Below are 25,029 nucleotides of genomic sequence, written 5' to 3'. Positions count from 1 at the left end.
CTCCAGCTCGCCTCCTTGACGTCATGTCTGTAGCGAGGCTTCAGCAGGCGCAGTGGAGGCAGGCAGCGTGTTAAACTTTCAGATCAAGTCCGGCGGCTCCCAACGCCGTGCGCGGGGGGCTGCGTGCAGCCGCCGCAGCTGGAACATCTGGAAGCGTTCAGTGTGTCTGTCTGTCGGCGAGAGGGAGAGAGCGGGGAGCGAGCGCGCTGAGGGAGGGGAGGGAGTAAGGGGCTGGGACTGTGCTCTCTTCCTCTGCAGAAACAGCTCCCTGCCAACACAACGCGCTCAGAATGGCTTTGAAGAGGAGGAGCAGCAGCGTTTGAACATCTCTCTTTTTTTTTGCCTTCCTCCTTCTCTTACTCTTGTAGTTGGTGGATTTTAAAAAGACATTTAGCCCTCAGAGGTTTGTCCTGGATGCTTTTGCTTTTTTCCTTTATTCCCCCCCCTCTCTCTCGTTTCCCCCCTTCCTGTTCTTTTTTATGGTTTAACAGCCAGAGGTGCTGTGCTAAATTCTTGGAAGGGGCCCGGATGTACTGAGGATGCATTGCAATTTCACTAAAGGAGGCAGTAGTGGAAAGGATCAGTTTTTGGTGTTTGATGCAATAATGGGAATCAGGTAATAATAAAAGGGGAAATTCTACAGCTCCATTCTTCCTTGAATTTTACCAAGCCGATTTTCGGAGGGATTAATCTGGACTCGTTTTAAATGGTCAATGAAAACAAGAGGATGTACATTCCAGAAGAAAACCATCAAGGTAAGCCTGAGATTTACCTCCGAGGACCTAGCAACCATTCCCTACCCTGCCCTTTGTCCGTTATCTCCCGGCTCAGTTCAGCCGCCGCTGCCACAGCCAGCGGCAGGCGGAGGGGCCGGGGCAGAGGACAGCCTTTGACACCGGCTTCCATTCGGAGCATACAGCTCCCCTCGGCCGGGCGTGCTGCGAAGAGACCACCCCAGCCCCTCAGGGAACGGGTGTTAGGAAACCCCGGGCAGAGAAAAGTTGCTTTAAGTCGCCGTCGTCGCCTTCTTAGGCGGAGGGGTGAGGAGGGGCGCCCAGCAAAGGGGCTGCTCGCTGGGGCCAAGGGCTGAGGGGAGCCGCGGAGCAACCCACTCCGTGTCAGAGGAAGATTAACTCGCAGTGTGGCTGGAATTAAGGGATCTTTCCCAATTAACGTTGTCCCGGTCCTCCAAACCCCCGTCTGGGTACGGCTTCGTAAGACACCGGGAGAGGAGCCCTTCCCTTCTCTTACGCTATTTCTAATCTCTCACACGAAAGGGGAGGGGAAGGGAGAATTATCTGTTTACACGCATATACACCATACACGCGCCCATACTGAGAGAACGAGGGACATCGGGGGTGCCTGTATTAAAATTAAAGTTGGGGTTTACTTGGGGCACTGATTTCTCGCCGAGCTCCTCTCAGGATCGCCCGCATCATGGATACCAACCCGTGCTGCTGCTCCTCGGCATTAGCAAACGTCCCCCGCTATTCCCTGTAGTAAAACTTTGTTTGTCCAAACTCCAGAAGCCTTCCCCCGCCCCCACTCCCCCCCCTCGCCCAACCCCGATCTGCCGTTCCTGAAGTTATTTTTATCCTATTACCTGCATGGTGTCACCCCCTCCTCTCCCTTCCCTCCAGCCCTGGCTGCACACACACGTCGGTGTTGCAGAGCAGACAGAGCCATTTCCTCCCCTGGGCGAGAGAGGAGCAGCGCTCCGCCGGGAGCGGGTGCCGGGCTGCCTCTCCCTCCCCAGCAGAAGCCCCCAGGGCGGCCAACTTCTTCCTCAGCTCGCCCTTCGCCCCCGGCCTTGCCCTCAGGGCAGCCCCTCCCTCGGCCGGCGACAACTTGCCTGCCTGGAAACGAGCCCCCGCCCGCCGTGACCGAACACCTGCTCGGGGTGCGGGGGTGCCCCGGGTGAGCCCCCCAGCTGCCCCTACCCCCGAATCCTTCGCAGGGGCGGCCGAGGGTGCAGCTGGGGAGGGGCGTTAGCGCTGTGGCAGCCCTCAGTGGTGGAGGGGCAGTGGGTTTCGGAGATAACAACACCCTCCTTCCGATTAAATACAGCTTAAAAAGAATAAAAACCACCCAGCACCCCCACCCCTAGCCAATCTGTCGAAATGAGGTGGGAGGGGAAAGGAAGCAGCCCCTGATCCAGAGTGCTCCTTCCAAGTGGGAGCGAGTCCGCAGCACATGCATTCAGCAGGCATAATTGGGCTGCTCTTCCTGGTCCAGAGCTGATAAAGTGGATGAAGAGCTCAGCCTCCATAGCAATATGCCAACGCTATGGCAACCTAAATCCAGCTCCCTCCTTATCAGCTGCAGTGATTATATAATTGGAGGAACAGTTTTGCATCTGTCTCTTGATGCAGATTGTCATTACTCCCAGGTGAAAGAACAACTTCTAAAGCAAACAGAAAATCAGCCAGGTGGAAGAGAGTTCTGTTCCCTGATAGTGCTCAGGCTGCCATTTATTTACAATCTGTTTTTATTTTGTGCAAACAGCACCTGAAAGGTTAAATTGATCAGTAGTCAAGAAAACCTGGTGGTGAGGAGACAGGAGTAAACCAATCACAACGTGGAATGGAGCCATTAAAGCAACCACAGATTCCCAGTTGTGAGGTAGTGGTAGAAAGGGAGTGGAAGATGAAGTGAGGTCTGTGATCCTTGTCCACTCCTTGCTTTTAAGAGAGAAGACTGATTTGGATAAGTCTTGCGTCTCTCTCGGTTGCTGGCAGCAAGGTAAATGTTCCAGGTACTAGTGATGCAAGACCAATTTTGATGTCTGTTCTTGAAATGTGAGTGACATGACTAGGCCTCTGCCAGCAGTTGCTCTCTGCACAAGTCTGATCTCAGTCAGCCCTTTATCAGCCTGCTGAACAGCCCCTATGCTCAGGTATCTGGGCAGTAGGGGAGCTGGTGTAATAGGGCTTACTTAAAATAAATAAATAAAGCATAGAGAGGCCATTAGTTACACTGTGAGGACTGTGGGGAAGAGAAATTGCATTTGAAAGTGCTTTGTTGACTTCTTAACTGCTAATTTGGGTAGGTTTGTAATACACTTGTTTTACGCTTTTGAACATAACTTTGTACCCTGAAAATCTTTGACCCTAAACTAAGAATTTCCTAATTTTTTGGGGGTGTTAAAACATAAGCCTACTGTGTTTTCATTACAGTCTCCCGTTGTGTGAAGGGGGAGCAAACAGTATTATTTGTAGATGCTGAGGCACTTTCCAATCTTCATTTTTGCCCCACAACGGAGTGTATTTTTTTGTAACCATTAATTATTCATTAATACCACAGAGCACGTGTTTGTCTAGAAAATGATGAAAACCCACCTGATAAGCCCCAGCAAAAGCTTTCAAAAGTAACTACATCACATCTAATGCACACGTGGGACCGGATGGAATCCTAGATGGGCAGCTTTAATGCGCTGCCTCATAATACTTTGAAAACTTGCTCTCCTAATACAAAATGGAAAATCGGTTTGCAAAGCCACGTGTTGCAGCTCTCTCCGGGGAGGGACCGGAACGAGCCATCCTGGCCCCTTGGTGGCCGCGTTGGCTTTCCAGCCTTGCTCGAACACCTCGTGAGGTTTCGCTGCTGGCGTCCGGCGGGATCTGTCCTGGGGAGATTTGGGGATCAGGCAGGAAATGAAGCCAAGGCAGCAGTTTTTTGCCGTGTTTTTCAGTTCCGGGGATTAGGTGGGGAGGGGGAGCGGGGGGGTCCCGGGCTGCCTCTCCCGGAAGGTGGCACTGCAGGGCCGCGGAGCCCGGCGGCGCTCGGAGGGGCTCGGCAGGAGAGACACTTCCCGGGATGCTCGTCCAGCCCCTGCTCTTCAGGAGGAAAGGCCAGATGTAGCACTGAGAGATAAGCGTCTATCCCGGAATAAAATTCATTAGGATTGAAGAGCCCCTGTTAGGTCATTTATTCCGTATAGTAATGATTCTCTGAGTGAAAAGCCATTTCTGACACCATGTCTGAACTACCCTGCCTTCAATTTCAGAAAATGCCTTTGGGCTTTGTCCTTATTGCATATTTTGAACAGATTTCTACCTGCTGCTTGTAGAAAAGAACCCCCTCAGGTATTTGTCAACCATAATTAGGTCTTCTTGCAACCTCCTTTCCAAACCTGCACATACACTGTTCTTGAAATCTTCCCCTGTAAGACACTCCTTTCATAGTCCTTGTATCTTCTGTATCTGTTAAATTAAGAACTAATTAGTATACCCTTTATTTCTCAGAAGCCTATTGATAGCGAGAGGGTCAAGTCACAAGCATAGTCCCTAATGCATTTTCTGACCTGAAGTGAGGGTCAAACCCACAAATATTCCCCTTAACTTTGCAGGTATAAATAGAGATGATTGTGCACACTTCACAGCTGATTTCAGTTGAAGGATTGAAATCTGTCTCATGCTGTGCTACAAGACAAAACCATTGCCTATATGCACTAGAATTTATTGGATGTTTGCTTTAATTTTCTGGTCTATTTTCAGAATGCCAGTTTTATTTCCTGTTATTTTTTGGGGGAAATGCTTTTACGTGTAGGAGAAACCATGCTCTTTCCATGGTGACAAAGTGATCAGATTAGCAAACTGAATTGTCATTTTTGACTATTTGTTCTTGTGCTCTTGTTTTGTTGTCAGAGTGGGCATTAGTCGTGGGGCATAAAGAATACTCTAAGTGGTCTGAAACAGCTTATCTTCAAAATTTTTGTAGAAAAGAGTCTGAATCACTGTTTAAAAATGTGGCACTTTAATTCCATCCCTCCACCCTATTTAACAATAAACACTCATATTTATGAAGTATTGTCTTCTGCCTCAAAGTACTTGGAACTTTCAGTAACCGTAAAGCATTTAATGCAATATAATAAGAAATAGCAGTGTAATATAAAAATATTTAATATAATGCTAAGTAACAGTACTTAAACATTGTGCATAATACAGTGCACTGCATTTACTTGTGAAAGGTGACAGTAGAGTCTTCAGCAGAGCATTTCCTATCCTTACAAGGAATATTTAAATATCCTGGAATTTAAAGTATATACTTCTGAAAGATTGTCTTTGAAATTATCTTCAGTCACAGACACAGCAACCAGTGATGATGAGCAGTTAGGTCATCATTAGAGTTCCTGTTGACTGGTTCTACCTGAAGTTTGCACTGCTACCATGAACATTTACCTGGTGTGCTCTCTGCAACCAAGGCACCTTTATGAATCCACTCTTGCCTGCGTCTCTACTCTGTGATCAAAGATGTTTTGGGGGTTACATCCGAGTAATTCACTGCAGCAGACGTGACACAGTGTTGCCATGTGGAACTAATTTATCCTACCAAGATATTTACTTTGAATCATTTGTCCTCATCTTTTTGTTTCCTCAAAACACTTCAGGGAACATGTGGTAGAACTGTGGTGTTACTGTGTATGCTTGGTTTTGGCTTATTTTCTTTCAGTTTTGTGGAAAATGGTTCTATGTCCATGCTTAAAATAGGATTTATCTGAATGGCAATCACTTTTAAATTTATTTTTTGGGTGGGTGTGTTTGAATTGACATTTGTGGCAATTTGACCTGGGAAGTGTCTTGTTTAACCCTTTCTGGGAAATAATTAAAGGAACAGAGTCATTCAAGTTCAGGAACAGCAAATACAAGATCTCTTCTGAGCAAGTGTGTTCTCTAAATTTATTGACTATCAACCAACATAACAGATGTGACTGCATGCAGTAAAAGTCTCTCTTGAATTATTGAACACAACAAATCAGATCAACACCAAACAAAGCTTTTTCCAGTGGCAGATATATGCTTTACAAAACATAATGTTATTAAATGGTTCAATTGCCTGTCTTTTTTTTTAAGACTGTAGACAAACCCAATATATTTTTTGTTAATCTGAAACACGGGTTTTATTTAGACAGTGGGGATGATATGAATTTGAGAGCAAGTGTATTCATCAAAATGTTTATTACTGAATTTCATCAATTTTAAAAAGAGAAAACAATATTAAGGGTTCAGACATTGGTTGCCACAGAATACTTTTGGTAGTTAAGTTGGCATTTCTTGTAATTTTACCAGTGGAAGTTAAATTCTCTAAAATGGCTTTGTTTGTTTGTTTGTTTGTTTTATTGGAGAAAAAGCATCACTGTGCATTTAAGCCAATGGAAAATTCTTTTTTTCCCCTCAGCCTTCTTCTTTTGTTTTTCTTTTCTGTTGAGAGAGGCAGTCACAGTCAGACTTCTGGGCAGAGTAATGGTTCTTCTGCCAGAGAGCAGGTGTGGTTTTAGGTGGCAGAGTGGTCCTGCTGAAGCTCTGATAACCAGTGGTGAGGTTGTATGATCACAAATGGACCTGTTACTCTTGCAGGATTGTTGTGGAATAAAGCAGGCTGTAGTTGCTAGTATACATAAATCTTTTTCTGAAAGAGCCCTTGAAAGTTTCTCTCAGTTTCTATGGATGGGATATAATCATAAAAGCAGTATAAACTTCTTTGAGAACTTGAGATGGTTTCAGGGTAGGTCTCTTCCAGCTGGAAAAGTCACGGGTATCTCTGTACTGTGTATAGAGATTTCCAGAACAAAAGGGCTTGCTGAGTTTCTCCCAGAAACCTAAATAAAACATTAGAGATTGTATGGTTTGGCTAGGTGGACTTGACAGCCCATGAGGGGTGTGGGGGGAGGGAAAAATAAAGGAGAAAAGGTTTATACATGTGTTGTAGAAAGTGACAGGAGATGTGATGGAACCACATTTTGTCTTTATTTGGTCAAATTAGCAGTTGTCCAGATATCAAGGCTGAATGGTTGTGATCCACAGCTGAGAGATTATTAGCACAGTTCATGCTCAAGAGATTAAATTGAGGAGAATGGACTGATGATGGCTTTGAAGGTGGTCTGCTCTGTATGTCCCCTTCCCAGGCATCTTTCCCAAAAAGTGGTAAAAATCAGGGAGTGGTTCACTTTAGCATTCCAATACTTGTTAACATGTCTGGTTGATAAATGAATCCTGCTGTAATTTGTAACCATTTAGCTGGGTCTAGTTTCTTTCTGTTGGGATGGATATATACCCACACATAAAATCACTGGGGAAGTGATAACTGTAGGGCTTGAATCCAAACAGGATTGGGATCCCAACTTTGATTTAGATTCCTTTTTCCTTACAGACTAAAATATATCAACATAACTGTTAATGGATATTCTCTAGGATGTTAAAAACTTATCTAGGAATGCTAAGACTATGTATTTGTAGAGGACTTCTGTGATTTTCCTTTTTTTTTTTTTTTTGACGTGTCTATGTTTTTCCCAGTCTCACATATTAAATTCTAAATCTCAATGGCTGCCAAAACATTCAGAATCCGTCAAAAAACACCAGCAAGTTGAATGTCCTTCAGCAGCTGGGAGGAGTTAGCAGAGTACCAGCTAAAGCCCTGTCTATAGGGATTAAAAAAAAAAAAGGATTATTTAACCTGGCAGCTGGAAAGAAATAAAAGAAATCCACGAGATTCATCAACTGCACACCAACAAACGTAGCACATTTAGGAGGGAGGGAAAATTTACTTCTTTGGTAGAAGACAGAATATTAAAATAAAGTCATTTTTAAGGGTGACTGGAAATTTATTGGTTTTCAAACCAGACCCAGTAAAAATCTGGCTAATTCCACAGGAACTCTTTTTGCATTTTGCACATAAATCTGGAGTTAATTGTTTTAAGGAAAATGTCGTCTGATATCCATCTAACCTTAAAGGATACTCTGTCATATGTTTAAAATATGCTTCTCTAAATGGTATTGTTGTTTATCTAAAATTTTTCAGGTTTTCAGCCCACTGTGTGTATGGTTGCCTTTGGGTATTTTGGAAAAAACAATTAAATATGACTGAACATGACATTGTAATTACAAAGTAAATATGCTGTAATTGAGTAATTAACTCAACATTTCTTCCTAAAGGCATTGTAGGAACGAATTCATGTTACAGATCAGATTTCAGATTCTTTATTCCAAAGGAGAAAAAAAGGCTTCCATTCTCCAATATGGATGGCTAGATATAAGAATTCTTAAGAGTCCTCATTTTATGAATGTGATGTGTGTTTTTTAAAATTTAATATGTATTATTGATACATCAAATATTTTTCTAATATGAAGTAGTCGTTTACCTATACAAAAAGAATACTTGTGTCTCTTTGCTTGCAAGTCAGTTCAGCTCTGTTAGGTGCCAGCTATACTCTGCTTCGTGTGTTATTAGCAAAAATAATAATTCTGAAATTGAAACGTGTGGGATAAAGCTGTTAGTAGTAGAGTTCCTGAGTTTTAGCTACAGAAACACTACAATGAACTGTGTGAGAAGCAAATGTAATCCAGGTGAATTCAGGAATTAAAATTTGTGTTTGTTGAAGGCAGAGGGAAAATGAATTATTGCACTTAAGTGCACTGCATAGTGGATTGATGTTGAACCTTAAGTCTGATACAGATTGACAAATGCCAGGAGGCTGAAAATTAGGACTGTAATGCCAAACTTTGCAGTTTTTTCTATCTTGTAACTTCCATATAGTTCCCAAAAGAATGTTTTCCATGCAGATCCTATATGTAAATATTAGGAATTCGGATTTAGTTAACTACAAAGGGGTCTGATTTCCTTGGGATGAGTTTAGCATATTGACAGCTAAGTCAGTTGACAGCAAAGTCAGCAAATGAAGTCAGATAAGCCCAAGAGCCATTAAGAAAACAGAGGAAATCCATAGTATTCATTACTCTCTGGAGTAGTGAACAAATAGACTTATGTGTAGGGAGGAAAGCTTCACCTGAGCGCTGAAATTCCCATATGATACTTAAATTGCCTATTACTGCTATTATAAATCGTATATTGCCTATTATTATTGCCTATTATAAGTTGTATAGATGCATAGAGTGTTTTCGAGTGTAATTTAAATTCGAATTGGTGTCTTTAGAGAGAAGTAAAATGCGTTTATGGGGTGAAAATTGAGAGTGATCAGGTTTAACTGTGGGTTTAATGGAACTTCAGTATGACCTGTATTCAGGAGCAGCATCTAGGTGTGGATTACATGAAAGTTTGACACAGTTTTCACCTATGTGAAAATTTTAAATGAAAAACCTGAGATTTGCAGTTGTCAGGTTTGGTGCAGGCAGTGTCGGAGTTGAATTCCTAAATCAGTGGATGGCTTGAGTGATAGAACAATAATATGTTGTCTGGCAGATTCTCACTGGCTTTGGCTCAATTGCACAAATTTTGGGAGGGTGAAATGTTTGTTAGCTGGTGTTTGGGATGGGGTGGTCCTGCACTTAGCAGTACATGCTGCTGAGTTCTCAGAAACATTCATCTACAGTTCTGTGTAAGAATTATTTGCTACTTGTTTAATGTGATGAGGCTTATTGCTTAAATCAAAACCAGGGGAATTCATGAGGGGAATACGTTGAAAAAAACAAATTCTTAATTTTGGTTTTGGCTTTACATTATGACAAAGAGAGTTAATAATTGAATTTCAGTTTTGGATTTGAAAACAAATGTAATCGCACAACGGTGACTGGAATAGAGTATCACTTGTCATTTCAGCCATTATGGCAAAAGTCAGAAATAAAAGCAGAGAGTGAAAGATTAACATGGCTTCAAGGCTTTTATCTGCTTTAAGGCAAAGAGTGTCAAGAAAGATCATAAGAGATGAAAAATTGTGTCCCGATTTGCACGCAGTGATAAAAGCTGTTATGCATGCCAGGGAATCGGTAAAAAATAACTAGAGGGACTTGCCACTGGCAGTTCTTAAAAGCAACTAAAGTGTTTTAAAATAAAATTTTTTAAAAAATCAGGTATCAAACTTGAGAAAAATTGAGCGTGGGGCTTTACAGGTGCCTGGCAGCATCTCTGGGAAAGTGTCGTAGCACATGGGCAGATGTGAAGTGCTTAAAAAAGGATCACATCTTAAGATATGCATAATTCAACCAAACACTGCAGGAAGTTTTTAATGCTGATAATGCAACTTCTGTTACTTTCTATGAAGCATTATGCTTAGACATCTTCTTAAGTGCTTTTAATTTGCAATGTGATTTACACAGCTTTTAGAGTATTTCTGTCAATAGATATGCATTTGACCGGAACATCCATCCTGCTGGTTAAAGGCAAAGCTTGCATTTAAATAAGTACATATGGGTCAGCAGTTCTTTATCTATTTTTCCAGCACTTAGCATTCTTATTGAGAACGTGACTGTTATCTTGCTTTGCCTTGATTTTGCTCTTATTTCACCAGAACACTTTTTTACTTTTATTTTGGGGTATGCATTTTTGAGGTTCTGTTTGCTGTGCTTTAAGGTGGTTTCTCATGGAGAACGTTGGTGCACAGAATAAAGAGCTAGGTCTGATTGAATGTTGCTAAGGATGTTGGCATGTGTGCTGTAGGGCCAGAGGATTCATCATTTATGAGAAATATGGATGGGGAAGTCCTGCGTGGAGTCAAATCTACAAATATCAGAGGGAAGGAAATTTATTCTTATAGCACATATCAGTGGTGTTTGATACTTCAAAAGGAATTTGATGTAAGCTCATCCAGATGGCTTAATATATTGGTGGATTTTATTACTCGTCTCCCTATGTCAGTGTTGAAATATTATTTTAAAATACTATTTAAAGATAGAATTAGTGCAGGAGGTGGAAAGCCCCACTTGTCATCTTAGGATTTAAAACTCTAGTTCATGTAGCTAGTTGTTCTAATAACAGCAGTAGAAAGTATCTAAACCTGATTCTGCAGCTACTGAACAGAGATCTGACAGATTGCCTAGTGCTGTTTGGAGATTAATGTAAAGACTGGAGTATGGATATTTAGAGCATCAGACTGTATTTTAATTTTTTTTTGTGTTAGGATGTAGAGGTCTAGAAAATCTGTCATACCTCTATAAAGGCTATATTTTTTTTCTTTTGGAAGATTGAAAAAAAAATTGTTTTCTCTGTAGTTATTTGCTTATCTTCTTATATATTTATGTGGTCATGATCCCTGTAGTACAAACATCTTCCAGTGTTAAAAACTCTGTTGCTCTTCACAACATGCCAGGTCAATAGTCTTGGAAAATTAATTTTCTCCTTCTTCATCAACTATGTCATGTGTTCTTATGTGAAGATATTACTCTGGGAGGTACAGGCAAAGGATTTAATACAGCATTTAATTTTAGCAAGGTCCATGTTATGAAATGGTGTGTAGTTACCGATCTCATCGAGCCTGTAGCAGACACAGCAATACTGGGATGTTCAGTGCATGTGTCTGGGTGGAAATCAAGGAGAGCAACCCCTGCCCTGGTCCTCCTGAGTGCACAAGTCCTTCCTGACCACACAAGCAGGTTTGAATCTTATGATACAATCAGAACAACAGGTTGTTTTTTTTATCCTGGTCCAACTGTGGTACCCCTGTGTACATATTGTCCCATGATTTGCATTATCCCTTTTCAGTTCTGCTGACTCCCCTTTCATCTGCCTTTGGGCCTCCTTTCTCTCTCTAGTCTTCTCCAGAATAGACAACCAGCCCCTACTTACGTTTTTCCCCTTTGTCCCAGCTCTTCTACATCCATGTCCAAATTTGGTGTTCCTGATACCGGTCCTCAGTAATCCTGGCCTTATTTGGCACTACTAACAGAGATACCTGGGTGCTGTTGGCCTTCTGATACTCCCCACCAGTACTTCAGTGCTTCTTTTAACTGACTGTGAAATTCATTCATCTCTGATTCAACTCCCTCTTAACCGTGTGGGGATCTGGCCATCCCTCCCAATGCCACCTGTAACTCTTGTCAGCTTCTGCCATATCATGTCTGGTGGTTTCTTATGTCATATCCAGTAGTTTTCCATGTCCTATTCAGTCACCCAGGCCAGGGCTGAGTCATCTGCCTGCAGCCCTAATACCAATTATTCTTAGTAGTCTTAACTTCAGTAATGAGTGCTGCATATTAATAAGTAAAGAGGATTCTCTTCTTTGTAAGTGCAATCTTTCCCTGGTGGTCATCAGTTTTATAGCTGGGGAATGTAATGGTCATGGAAGGAGGCCAGTATCTTGGGTAACTGGAAACAAGTGATCAGACAGGATTATGGGGAGTCAATGCTGAGATTTTGGTATGAATTTTGAATCAGATAGGTTATGATCAGGGTGCGTGTGGTTTCACTCCTGGATGTGAATTGCAGAGATAATGTTTTCCTGGTATGTAGATATTGCCATGATCAAGTGGGAAATGGATAGAAAAGGGAACTCTTACCTGGTCTCTCTCTGGGGACTGCACATGGTAGTATGTGGTGTGCACACAGTGTACTTGGTGCCAATGGATAAAAGGAGTTAGACCTCTCTCTTCCTCCCAGTTCTTCACATACCTATCAGTAGGCACCCTCAGGACTCGAATAGCAGCCTGGATATACAGACATTTCTGATTTTTATCTGCCATCTTCCCACTGTCTGTATCATGAGGCATTTTTATTTTTGTTTTCAAATAGCTGGAAAAAATTGTCTTACTCTCAGGAACCATTAGAATGTCTCTGAGATGTCTGCAGTTGCACAGTGCCTACACAGTTGTGAATATATATAGGCAGAAGTATAATTTGCTTAGTGGACCAGAATGAATAAGTGACTGTGACTGGAAGGATCTGGCTGTGTTATGAAAGATTTGGAAAGAAATAGAATAGTATGAAATAAGAGAGAAATGGTCTGTGTTTTCAGATTGTCATTCTTCATATAGTAAAACTAATCATTTGGTGTAGATTTTGTTTTACCTCACTGTAGGTGTTTAAATTGTCTAGTTGGAGCTAATTATTTAGAGCTGGTGTGTAGTCAGTGGAGAGGAAGGCAGCCATGGCCACAGAACATTATAGGTATCTAAAATAGTGCAGTAGGCTGGGTTTTTTTGGAGCTACTTAACTCTGCCTTGACTATATAGCTAAAGCTTTGATGACAAAGTTAGACTAAATGTCAGATTTTTAGATTGCTAAAACTAATGGAATAAATTCCACCTTGTGCTTGTGTGTTGATTTTTAATTTTGGTTGTCAGCAACAGAAGCACAGTGTCAAGAAAGGAGTTAGATGCCTATATTAGGCTTTAGTAAGTCACCTGTCTCTCAGGTGACCTGTATGAATGCAAATACATTAAAGGCATGCCTCCTGCCTCAATGGATGCTGTTAAATAAAAGAAATTGGCCAAGAAAAGCATGGTAAGAAAAACAATAACTTGGGAAAAATCCCTGTTGGAAATGCACAGAAGCTGCTTGTTGACGAATATCATTGTTTCTGTCTAGGGTCAAAAAAATTAATTATTCCCAAGACTGTGCTTAGGAGTGGGAAATCTCGTGAATGCAAAACAGGTAGCTTCAGGATGGAGATGGGACTTTCCAGGCAGTGTCAGAGAGGGATGGCAATTATGCCAGAAGACACAACATCAGAGGAACTGTGCTATCATCAGTTCAGTCTTCTCCTCCTAATTAGCCAGTGTGGGTAGCTGAGCTGGCTGGAATGTACCACATTCACAAGGAAAGATTAATAGTTAGGTAATAGAAATGTAGAGAGGGTTCTCTGCAGTAATTCTTTGATTTGTGTGTGTTGTGCTTCAGGGTGAACAAATACAGCATGCCTGATTTTGATCATGTCATTTTTGAGTCATTGCAAACTTATATACCAGCAGGGTCTCAAAGAGAAGGTAAACTGAGGTGCAAAATTCATCTGGTCTTACTAACTTGGCAACTTTGTTCAACTTTGGACATGTTGGCAGATGAGCTTCTGCCTGCCAGAGCCCAGAATGTGCTGGGTCTGTGATTTCAACCAGAGGGAGAGCCCTTGTCCCTCTGGGATGCAGGCAGAGGAGGAATATGATGGTACTTCATTCTGGTGACATCAGAAGAAAAGGTTAACTTGTCTTGGCAGGGCAAGTTTTTATCACCATAAATAAAGAGTGGCACACACACTTTCTTTATATCTTTATACTACTATATTATCTCGAAGAACATGTATCTTTTCAAAATTTCTTCCTCTCTCTGCCACAAGCAGGGATACAAAGTCTTTATGCATCATTCTGATATCTCTTCAGATGCTCTATTCCCAGAATTTGCAGCCTTGACTCTCTCCTGCTGCCCTTTGCATAAGCTCCACAGTGAACAAACACCTGCTGTGCCCTGGGAGAAAGGCTGGGCTATGGTAGCTGGGATATGTGAAGCACCTATTCCAGTTTCCTGAAGAGCAGCAGTGAGTAATTTTGCTCACAGGGATTGTCATCTGTGATGGGGCAGATCCGCTCAAAGCAATGCTTACCCTTCTCATGAGGTGCTGATGAAATAATTGAACTTTGTGGACTCAGTTTTGAAAGCTGAATTTCGAAAATAGGAAGTGAGGGGGTTTTTTTAAAATGAAGCAACAACCTTTAAATGTATAATTTCCCATTGGTGGCTTGCAGTTTAATCTTTCTGTAGAAATCAAACATATGCTTTGCCTCTATGGAAAGCTATTCTGTAATTTTGCATAGGGTTGTCTATGATGTTTTCTGTCATGGTCTCACCATTTGCTTTTGAATGCTCATTTACTGCCTGTGCCTGGTAATGATACAATGACTCAAAACTTGAGACAAGAGAATGTTTCAGGAAATGTATAGATTTAAGTGGGAGTAATTTACTTAAAAAAACGTAGCTGTTTTGGTAATGCTACTTGTCTGATCAAGCCATTGTGCTACAAATAACTTGAAATAGGGATAACAATGGGGATCCCCGGTCTACATGTGAAAATGTTCCATTTATCCCACTACAAGCCTCAATATGTTGCAAAAAATACCTTTTTTACAGGGATGCTTCTGACTGTTGTATTTTAAATATCATCCTAATAGCTTTGTTTCCTGCTGTCCTTGGGCTGTCTGTGGAGAACAGATTTTTGAGGACATCTGCCAAGCTGAAGAATCTCTCACAGCAGTTTCTGAATCCTCCCATTTGATCACCAAAAGGGACATTAGAAAATTACACAGACCTGATCTGGGGAGATAAAGTGGAAGTGATCCCTGACATTTCACAGTTAAATTTCTCTGGTTAGGCCTCCTCACAGTTACCTGTGTGTACCCTATTAGACATCTGAGTTTGCTCAGTTACAGCTACCAAATATTGAATATAATAAGGGTTATTCCAGTAAGTTAAAAGGGTCATGGGGTGTCAAAAACCTTTTGTGTGCTCATGCTGATGAATTCCCATGAATTTTTTTTTTTAATTCTCTTTGTATAAGACTAAATGATTCAGATATTTTTATTCTGTCATTGAAGATATTATCCTACTCTACATTTTCTTATATCTCTTTTTCTCGGTTCTTTGAACTGTTTCATTACTCTTTTTGAGGTGTGGATTCTAGAACTGGGGCCTGTGGTGGTGTGTTCCAGAGTAATGCTCTGTACAGCCACATTCCCTGGACTTCAGGCTCACATGCAGGTGGAAACTCAGTCAGGGCCACGTTGTCTGTGTGTTGGTTCACTCTGACCATTACTTAGAGCCTACAACTGGCTCTCAGGACAGACCAGCTCAGTCATGGAAGAGGTGTTAAACCTGTGTGCACACTCTGCCTCCAAAGAGGGAGAGCACAGTACTGATGGCAAACTCCAGAGAGAATGAGAGGTGCTTAAGCCTTGTAAATAACCTGGATGTTTTAGGGTTTTCTGTTATGCTTTTGTTGGTTGGTTTGGGCTGTTTGGTGGGTTTTTTTGTGCGTGTGGTTTTGTTTGTTTGTTTATTGTTGTTGTTTTCTAATGAGAAGTAGAAACTGAGAATCTCTTGGCCAGTGTTCCTGTGCTATCAGAGTAAATGGTTTATAGGAAAGGCCTTGCTTCTTCTGTGATGCTGATCCTGCAAAGTGCACAGCACTTCCCAAGAAAGGAACACAAAAGCCTCAGCTTTCACCATCTTTGGTGTGATCTGAAAACTCTGAAGGCAGAGCTGAAGCAGCAGCTGGAGCAGTAACTCAATGGCAGTTCCAAAATAGTGCCTACTGAGTTCTAAGCAAGTGGTCTACAAACCTGGTGTGGATCTGCTCGTGCCACCTTAGCTCTGCTATGTGTAAATTCAGTAATGATCAATGAATTCGCTTTTATATAAGCAGGAGTTCTTATTTTTAGAAAGAATCTATAAAGACTGTCTCAAACATTTGTCTGCATCTGCTGTAGAAAAGGTCACAGAGAAGCTGCTTAACAATGTTTGTATAGTCAACCAATGACATAAGAACTATTTTGGGGTTACATGTTATAGTGTTCAGCCTGAGATGTAAACCAGATGCTGGTTTTCCTCATACAGGTGCTTACAAAGATTCTCTTGCAAATTTTCCCCCTTTTATTATCCACCCCCCTCCCCACCTCCTTTTTCTGCAGTTGCAATCTTCTGATTTAGTGCCTTATTTAGCTTGGAAATGCTCTTCACTAGCAGAGCAAGTCAAGAGTGCTTGTTTTTGCATCTGCATATTACATGTGCTTAATATTCAGACTTGGAATATCCAGCAAGAAGATACCAGTAGATAAAAACATGGTAGGGAAATGTCTGGATGTTGGAGATAGAATGTGTTACCTTAGGTACCAAACAACTCAGGAAAATTATTTTTCTCTGTGCAAAGTGCCATAAAAATATGACTCTACATCTGTTAATACTTTAATACCTCTAGACCACAAAGGTCTAGTTTGAGTAAAGGAATGGTTTTGTTTGTTTTTTTTTTTCTTTTAATTGTCTTTTAATATCACCCTGACATTGAACCAAGCCACTGTTTTCCTTTGTTGTATAACATGGTTTACATTCATGTGGTTAGTAATTTTCTGTGGTTTTGTTTTAAGGGGAGTTCACAAGGCCTTCCTTTTCCTTGCTTTGCAGAGCATTTTATATATGGAGCATTTCCTTGAGATTTTGTGGATGAAAGGAAATAGATAGAATGGAAGAAGCTTTTGTTCTTCCCTCAGTTCAAATTTTGCCATTGTTTTACATGATCTCTTCCTAGTACCTTAATGATGTCAAGTTACAAAGAACCCCCCTGTTTGAATACTTTGATTTTGTATAAAATTATTCAAAAATAAGAACATTAGATGACTGAAATCAGGAAAAGCACCAAACTTTTCTATTTTCACTTAATTCTTAGGATTTGATATAACTCTTTGTATAGTTCATTTCAAAACTTACCTCTTCAGTTGCTTTTTCTGATGTTTTGTTGGTCTTACTCCAAGCAGCAGGGGAAGAAAAAAATTGCATTTTAAAAATAGAAAAATGTGTTTTTTAGAACACTAAGATTAATAGCTGAAATCAAAGTCAGTTTTGACACTTGAAACATCTTATAATACCTTTTCCTTTGAAACTGCCTGCATTTCAAGAAGGCAGTGCATCTTTATTAGGATATTGCAGACTTAACCTAAAATTAGATAAATGCAGTTTAAAATAAATTTGTGCCTTTATGAAAAGCAACAAATAGTTTTCAAGCAACTGTTTTGCGTGGGTGCTAATGATATAATTTACAGATGTCTGGTTTTCACTGAGTATAATGCATCTCTGAAAATTAGAGAGATTATATATTTATAGATAGATATATTGATAGATAGATAGATTCTTCTGATTTGTATGACCAGTACCTGAATGAATCTTTGATTTGGGTGCCTGCTGTGGTCAGTTCTTACAGCCTTACACATGGACTCAGAGATAGCACTGATGGTGCAAAGTATGACACTGAATAGCCAAAGAGCTTGAGGAAATGTGACCCCTTTGAATGAGAGGCTAAAAAGGAGGAGGATGTGGACCAGATGGCCTTCAGAGGTCCCTTTAAACCTGAGTTATCGTATCCTAATGCGGATTAATGGCTTCCTGACGTGGGTATCATCACTGGGAGGGAAGGCTGGCAGGGAGTACTTGTGGCTTGTATGGGAAGTTGGGATATACACTCTGCTTTTGCATGCTTGCTGAGCTCTTTCCAGCAAACTCTGCCTGCTGCCTGGGTTTGTGCAACTGAACACTGACTCCACAAACACAAAGAGGAAGCAAAAGCCTTCAGCCTGTTAGAATTTGCACTGTCTCTTGTTTGTCAGGGCTGATCTCCATTTAGATCTGGATGCTAAAGTTTGATTTCTTTTTTTTTGTGTGTGTGTTGGAGTGTGTGTGTTTGTGTGTGTCTATTGAAATTTTTGTCTGTAACTCAGATAGAGGCCTATATAGAGATCCCTTTGTGCTTTTTAGTCATCATCTGGTGTAACTGAGAACAGACTGCTATTTTTGGACTGAGAATACTATGAGTTGTGGAAGAATTGTGATTGATTTTTCTAGGATGAGGATATTGAAATTGCAGGCTTTGAATTATTTAGATATCATACACTGGTACACATTTCCCGAATTGTCACATGTTTTGGGCCAAAAGCAGCTACAGAACTGGGTTAAAAGCAGCTGCAGAGTTGCTCTCCACCTTGTTCACAAGCACATGTGCATGCATGTGCTCCCCACAAATACATGGGAATCATCTCATTTAATCCACTTAAATTTGTTGTGCAATTAAACTCATGTTTTAGGTTACTTCTGCACAGTCTGAAGATTGGCACTTTGAGCAGCTGGTTTCACTTGTATTTCAGACATCTGTCTTAAGGATAGAAAAAATGATCCTCTGCACTGACTAGAGAGAGAGTTTAGACAAGATCCCTTTTTTTAAATGGTTCAGGTAGGGTGAGGCAAATCACATGAACAGGTTTCTGTATTCATTTTTATCCCACTCTGAATTCTCAGGCAAGGAATCTGGAGACCATCTAATACAGTCAAGATTATTTTTAAAGTGCAAGAGCTTAATTTCTGCAAAGAAGTTATATTTAGATTACTCACTATGTGAAAAGTAATCATTCACCAATAAGAAAATGGTGAGCAGTTAAGATGACAAGCTTGTCAGAAGAATCCAACTTATTGAGTTGCAGTTTATATCCAGAGGAATTTTACTGAAGCCAAGGAAGTTTTCCCAAAGTTGTGCTTGATCCCAAGATCTGTAATAGTGGTAACAATAACTTAGACAAATGGTGGAAAAAAACCCAAAACATTTAAACAAGAAAGCTCTCTTGGTGTTTTCATTTGAGGATCTATGCCTGGAGTTTGCCCAAGAAACATGTTGCTCCTTCAAGAAAGTAGCATGTTGCTGCAAAGATTTTGTGCTGACAGGTACCCTAAAAATTAGGTACCCCACTTTAAAAAGATGTATTGATGCACTATACCATGAGATGTGCATCTATAACTGCCTCAAGTTGGGTTTTTAATTTATATGCCATTTATGCTTTGTGCTCTGCTGGAGACTGCATTATCAGAGCAGAACTACTGTTTTATGTAAAAACCCTTGCTAGCCATTCCTTCAAACACACAGCTAATTGGGCTCTCTCAGGCATATTTGAGACAAATACTAATACTGTTATTGGGAAAAAAGATCTTGATGTCCCTAGTCCTCTGTTACTATTTTTGAGTTGTATGAATGTTTCAGTGAGCTGTGGTTGAAGGAAAGTGTTCCCTGGTTTGACTTCTGAGAGCTTAATCCAGGTGCCACCAGAAACTCATCTCAAGACTCCAAAAAGGATTCTGTGGGAGTTTTCATGGGTTTTTTGTAGCTTGAAAGCCACAAAAGGAAAAAAAAAAGGCAAATGTTTTGAAGGAAATTGCCCTCTAAACATCTCTTCACCCTAAGAAATTTATCTCGTAATAGAATTTGTAATTCAGCTGAGTTGTATTACAGACTTCTCTGGCTCAAACTTTTCATATTACACTCTTGCCTTAGGACTTATAATTTAGTAGGCTTCATGCTTTTTTCACTTCTTCTTCCTCTCTGGAGAAATAAAAAAAAGAGACCTCACTTCCCAGTCTAGTTCTCTTGAATCCGTAGTTACAGAAGAGAAAAATCCAAAACTAGATTTTTGTGACTGCTGAGACTTTTCAAACTTTGGGCTTTCTCGATTCTTCTGGGTAAGGTTTGACAAGATGGCTCTGGTGAAGGAGGCAGAGCAGACTGTTGCTTTACTTACATTGTTTCAAAATGGAAAGTGAAAATTTTAGAAACGCTCAAGTGATGAAATCTTAGATGATAACCTCTGATCACCTGCTAATTAGAATGGGGAGAGGCATGGGTTCTATCTTTTTTGTTAATGTACACTGAACTGTAAAACCCCAAATTTATCAGTAAATAGGGATGTAATTTGCTTTTACTATAAGTACAAGGTTGTGTCTTTTATTAAAAAAATTAAAACTAATGCAGCACAAACAGTGCCCCCTCTCCCAATACTCCCCCCACCAAAAAAAGAAAAGCCCCGAAGCAAAAAAACACAACCCACCCCAAACACCTGAACTATGTTCATTGAAAACCATAGCATTTTCAAATAGAAAAGTAAGGGAAATCTTGAAAATTTGTTATCTTGGTGCACATGGAGGAATATCTTATTAGGAAGCAGCGAGTGTGCAACATACTCTGAAATAAAGTATATTTGCATGGAGAGAACTATGTACGTGGTGATGTTAAGGGAAGAGTTGTCCCGTGGTTTATTCCAGTGTTGATAGTGAATTATTACTGCTTGTATTCTTGCTGGGCCTTATTCATGAGCCAGGAATCCCTTGTGCTGGATGTTCTACCAACGTAGAATCTCTTTCTCAGAAAATTCAAAATCTAAATAGTGTTGGCAAAGTTACAAGAATTTACCATGCAGTGTCAGTAGTTAATTTTCAAGCGTAAATATTTAACTTGGAGGCATTCAGTACTGGGAGTGAAAGGAGCTTGGGCTCTTGGGCTCTTCATTGAAATGGACTTTTTTTTCCACCCTCCTAGAAGTTCATTGCTTCTTCTGTTAATAGCATGAAGGGAAAAACCCCACCTCTGTTTTGAGGAGGGAGATAAAGGAAAACAAAGATCCAGTTGCAAAGCGTGCAAAGCATGGTTCTTGAATAAGATTTTTTTGTTGTTGTTGTTTAGAGTTTTAAAACTGTTTAGTCTCAACTATGACAAACAAACCATCTTAAATCATGTATCTTCTCTGTGAGTGTGTGTGTTCTGAAACCCCAAAACAATTTACAGGAAAAATTCTTTAACTCTCTTATCTGGGCTAACAACTACACACTGAGTTTTAGCCTGATGTGATGTTTAAAAGTGTGTGTCTCCATTATAAATTTTTGTTATGGAAAAAGGCACAGTTCAGGTTGCAATCCAGCTTTCATCATAATTCGTATCTCTAATTATAAACTACCTTCGAAAAACACTTGTTTTTGTGAAAAAACCCCTAGTGTTACTTTAGCAGGTAGTTGTCAGAAATAATGTCTTGTCAACTTTTTTACAAAGAGCTAATAAGGAAAAATATCCAAATCATGTTTTAAAGCTTGAGAGATTTCCATGTGTGCAGCCTTGCATTCACTAAGTGAAATTTCCAGGCATGTCAACTGAAAATTTAATGGAGGTTTCTGGAAAAAAACCTGCTACTCATACAACTAAATGGGTTTATTTCATGTCGAGATTTTAAACTCCGTGTATGACTTGTTGTTTTCTTGAAATGCTGCAAGGCTTTTAGACTTTTAATATGTGCAGAGTGATGTTTTAAAAGCAAAGAAAGAGAGCTCCAAGCTGATTGAGCTGAAGGTCCTCACCTTCTCCCCATCGTGGAGAGATGAGCATGCACATAAAGTCTTATGAGGTGCTGATGTTGCTGTGATAATCTAAAGGTTTGAGTGAACCTGGGTTTACTCAGATAGCTCTTTTTTGATAGATTAACTGATGAATAAACATATAATCTTTCTGTACAAAGGCCTTCCTTCGTGTCAAACTTGCTCTAAACTAACAAAAGAAACTACTGCTCACTATAAATCTTGCCTCGAGTGTGTGATTCCAGATACATGTTTTTCTGACCTGGTCTAAAAGACTTAGAGTGTGGGAGGTACATCCTGAATTTTTCTTACTGTGAAAAATCATTGCTTCTGCTTATACCCTGTGAGCATGGTGATAGATATTCCCTTTCTGTTCTTTGAAATAAAACATACATACATATATATCTAGAAACCAGATATATAATATGTGTATATATAAAATACGTATAAAGGCTGTTAAAATACATTAAAGACTGTTATTGTATCATCCTCAGGAACAGCAGTCTGAGTTCTGTCACTCCCATTTCTGTGACTTTGCCTCATAGCTCATATTTTTTAGGCCTTTGTCTGCTCTTGCTTGCTTTGGGCAGCCTAAACTGAGCTGTGTCTGTCTCAGAGTGTGGGAACCCAAAACTGCCCCCTGTATTTCAGCTGAAACCCTGCCAATGCTGAGCTGAAGAGAAGGATTCCTTGTAGTGTTGGATAGATTTTTATCCCTGTTTATATACTACATTGTGATGGTTGCATTTGGATGGGAAGAAGGCAGTGTGACAATATCAACCTCTGTTATGTTGCAGATCCATTATAAACATCCAAGGCTTTTCTGAAAATAATTTGGGCAGATGATTCATTTTGCTTAAATATTTGCATTTGTCTCTGCTGAACTCCACTCTGTTTTAAAGACTTTTGCTTCAATTGATGAAGTTCATTTTAAATTCAAATTCTGTCCTTCAGTGTATTTGCTTTACCTCTCAGCTTCACAGTTACCTGCTGTAGTAACACTGTTCACTGTTTAATCATCCAGATCATTAATTGAACAAAATCAAAACATTGAACAGAATCAGGTCCAGGGCAGGCACTTGTCACACTCTGTGTGACACATCCTCCAGTTTAGACTGTGTACCAGTGATTGCTGCTCTCAGGCATCCACTGGTTTTGTACTCACGTTATAGCAATTTTATTCTTGCTCATGCATCCCTAGCACCTAGTATTCTTATGAAATTATCATACAAGACCTCATAAAACTGTTAGTAAAGTCAGGAGACAGGGACCCTGCTGCTTCCATCTTGCCTGTGAATTCTGTTACTCAGTTCTGGAAGAATCCGCTTTTCTTTGACACAATGTATTCATGAAGGATTTATGTCACTTGCTCTTTTTCTACCTGTCCTCCAGGTACTTGGAGACACTTGTTTATTTTACTTATTCCAGATTTCTTTTTTTTTTTTTTTAACTGAAGTGAAACTGGATTTAATGCCTCCCTTCCACTTTTTTAAACTCCATTTACCCTTTTGCTGTCCTCTGAGAACTCTCCTGTCTTCATTCCAATCTTACAGCTGGAAATAATACCTGTTTTGGTTTGGGGATTATTTGTGTTAGTCTACAGCTCTTGATGGATTTTCTTTTGTAAAATTGATGCAAAAAGGTCATGTAACACTTAATCCTTCTTGCAATCATCTATAAAATGCTCTCCTTTTTCCATTGGTTAATGGATCAATGTTTTCCACACTCTTCCCCTTATTAACAGATGATCTCATACACTGACTTTTTTTTTTTTGGTGTTATTCTTCATGCTTCTCCTTTGGACACCTCCCACTTGAATATTTTATAGCTGTTTTCCTGTGTGCTGGAATAGGTCTCACACATGATCTTAGTAGTGTGACCAGTTTCCTACTTTGTTTGCTTTCTTTCTGAATTCAATTAAGACATGATTTAGCCAGTCTTATCTTCTGCTGTACCCATCTCTCCTCTGCTTTGGGGAAAAATACAGCTGTGCAGCACAGTTTCAAGGTTTGCATTTTTAGGATTCTGATGTTTTTAAAGTGATGGAAAAAGAGAATGGTGACACCCCACATTAGGATAGGTCTATTTTCATTTAAAGAATTAGCTAAACACAACTTCCTACACAATAAATATGTGGCTAACTACATGAAGTCAGAAAAGCTCATAAGTTGTGATTCCACTGTGTCACTAACTTGTCCACATCTCATATCAAACGGTCACTGCTTAGCTGAGTTTTTCTAATGATACTTTGGAGATAGTTAATAGGTGGTTTGACAGATAGTATTAGAATGCAAATGCCACTTTCAATAATGATTTTGGTGATTTAGTTGTAATCTTACAATGTCAAGTACTTTGTGCAATGTGGTTCATTTCTAGTTATATAGCAATCTTACCTGTTACTTCTGTGACTTAACTCTGATTTTTGAGACCCGTGCTTTTGTTGTTTCTGCATCTGTTTTAGTTCTGCAAATTCTCATTTTTGCAAAAATGAAAGTCTCTCCTAAAGACTTTTTAATCAAGTTCGTTCACTTATACGGCCTTTTCTGTTTAATTATTCTCCAAATGCTTAAACTCTTGATCCATAGCACAGAAGTACTTGGGAGAGCAGAATTCTGTGCACCAGCTGGACACAGTCAACAATACAAATTCTTACTAAAGGATGGTAGGGATTAGGAGAGTGATGATGCTGTGGATCACAGTGCTTAGTGAGTTATTGCATTTGGGTGGGGGCTGAATTTCCATTTCCTAGTTCTGGTCCACTTCTAACTTAATAACCATGTAAACAAATATGATTCCAGTGATTAAGGTAGCGTGAAACTTTATTTGTAATGGGGAAATTTAGTGAAGTATTTTAACTGCTACATTGCAAAAAGAAAACAGAGAATCCAGTAACTGCAGCTCTCAGGTTACAGCAAAGTTTTGTGGTGGGGAAGAAATGAGTGCCACAGGTGAAATTTCAGTGTGATGCCTCACGAGTTCAATATGTACTGTTCTCCGTGCTTCCTAAGAAATAACACGAAGCATTTAGATTATAGGGTAGAATTTCATTCTTCCTGAAATTTTGGCTGTGCTGTCCTCGAAAATATTTTGCTCAGTTCTTGAATGTACTTTCCTTGAAGCTGTGTGAGCTTCACTCTTAAATTCAAGCTATTTCTACAAACTGCCTCTAGAAAAGTCATTTGTCACTGCCATTAGTCGTTCAGTACAGATATTGTCTGCAGCCTCTGAACTTCATAAAGTGGACAGATCCTTATCAGTAATCAATATTTGTAATATTTGTTAATATAAATCTGTCACTACTGACTCATCATTTGAAATGAATTTGAGACAAAGCACTTTATTATGGGGCTGCTGATCATGGTAGAAGCAAAAGCTATAAAACTACCAGAAGTGGGATCCTTAACTTTGCTGGCACATCCAAGTCAAAATGCATGGACTTGAATCCTCATGTGG

At 40.1% G+C, this 25,029-nt stretch overlaps 1 protein-coding gene across 10 annotated transcripts in view; it reads left to right on the top strand.

The window, feature by feature from the left end:
* Window positions 1–305: 305 nt before the first annotated feature.
* The window catches only part of CACNA1C (calcium voltage-gated channel subunit alpha1 C), a 430,938-nt gene continuing 406,214 nt past the window's right edge, over window positions 306–25,029 (top strand). For all 10 annotated transcript variants that reach the window (XM_018080309.1, XM_018080308.1, XM_018080306.1 and 7 more), the window contains exon 1: window positions 306–755. In XM_018080309.1, the coding sequence (XP_017935798.1) occupies window positions 707–755 (49 nt within the window). In that variant the 5' untranslated portion in view covers window positions 306–706. The remainder of the gene's footprint in view (window positions 756–25,029) is intronic.

Source organism: Manacus vitellinus, unplaced genomic scaffold (assembly GCF_001715985.3).
Source record: "Manacus vitellinus isolate BGI_N305 unplaced genomic scaffold, ASM171598v3 scaffold_5_pilon, whole genome shotgun sequence".
Lineage (NCBI taxonomy): Eukaryota > Metazoa > Chordata > Aves > Passeriformes > Pipridae > Manacus > Manacus vitellinus.
This window is presented reverse-complemented; position numbering and strand designations above follow the sequence as displayed.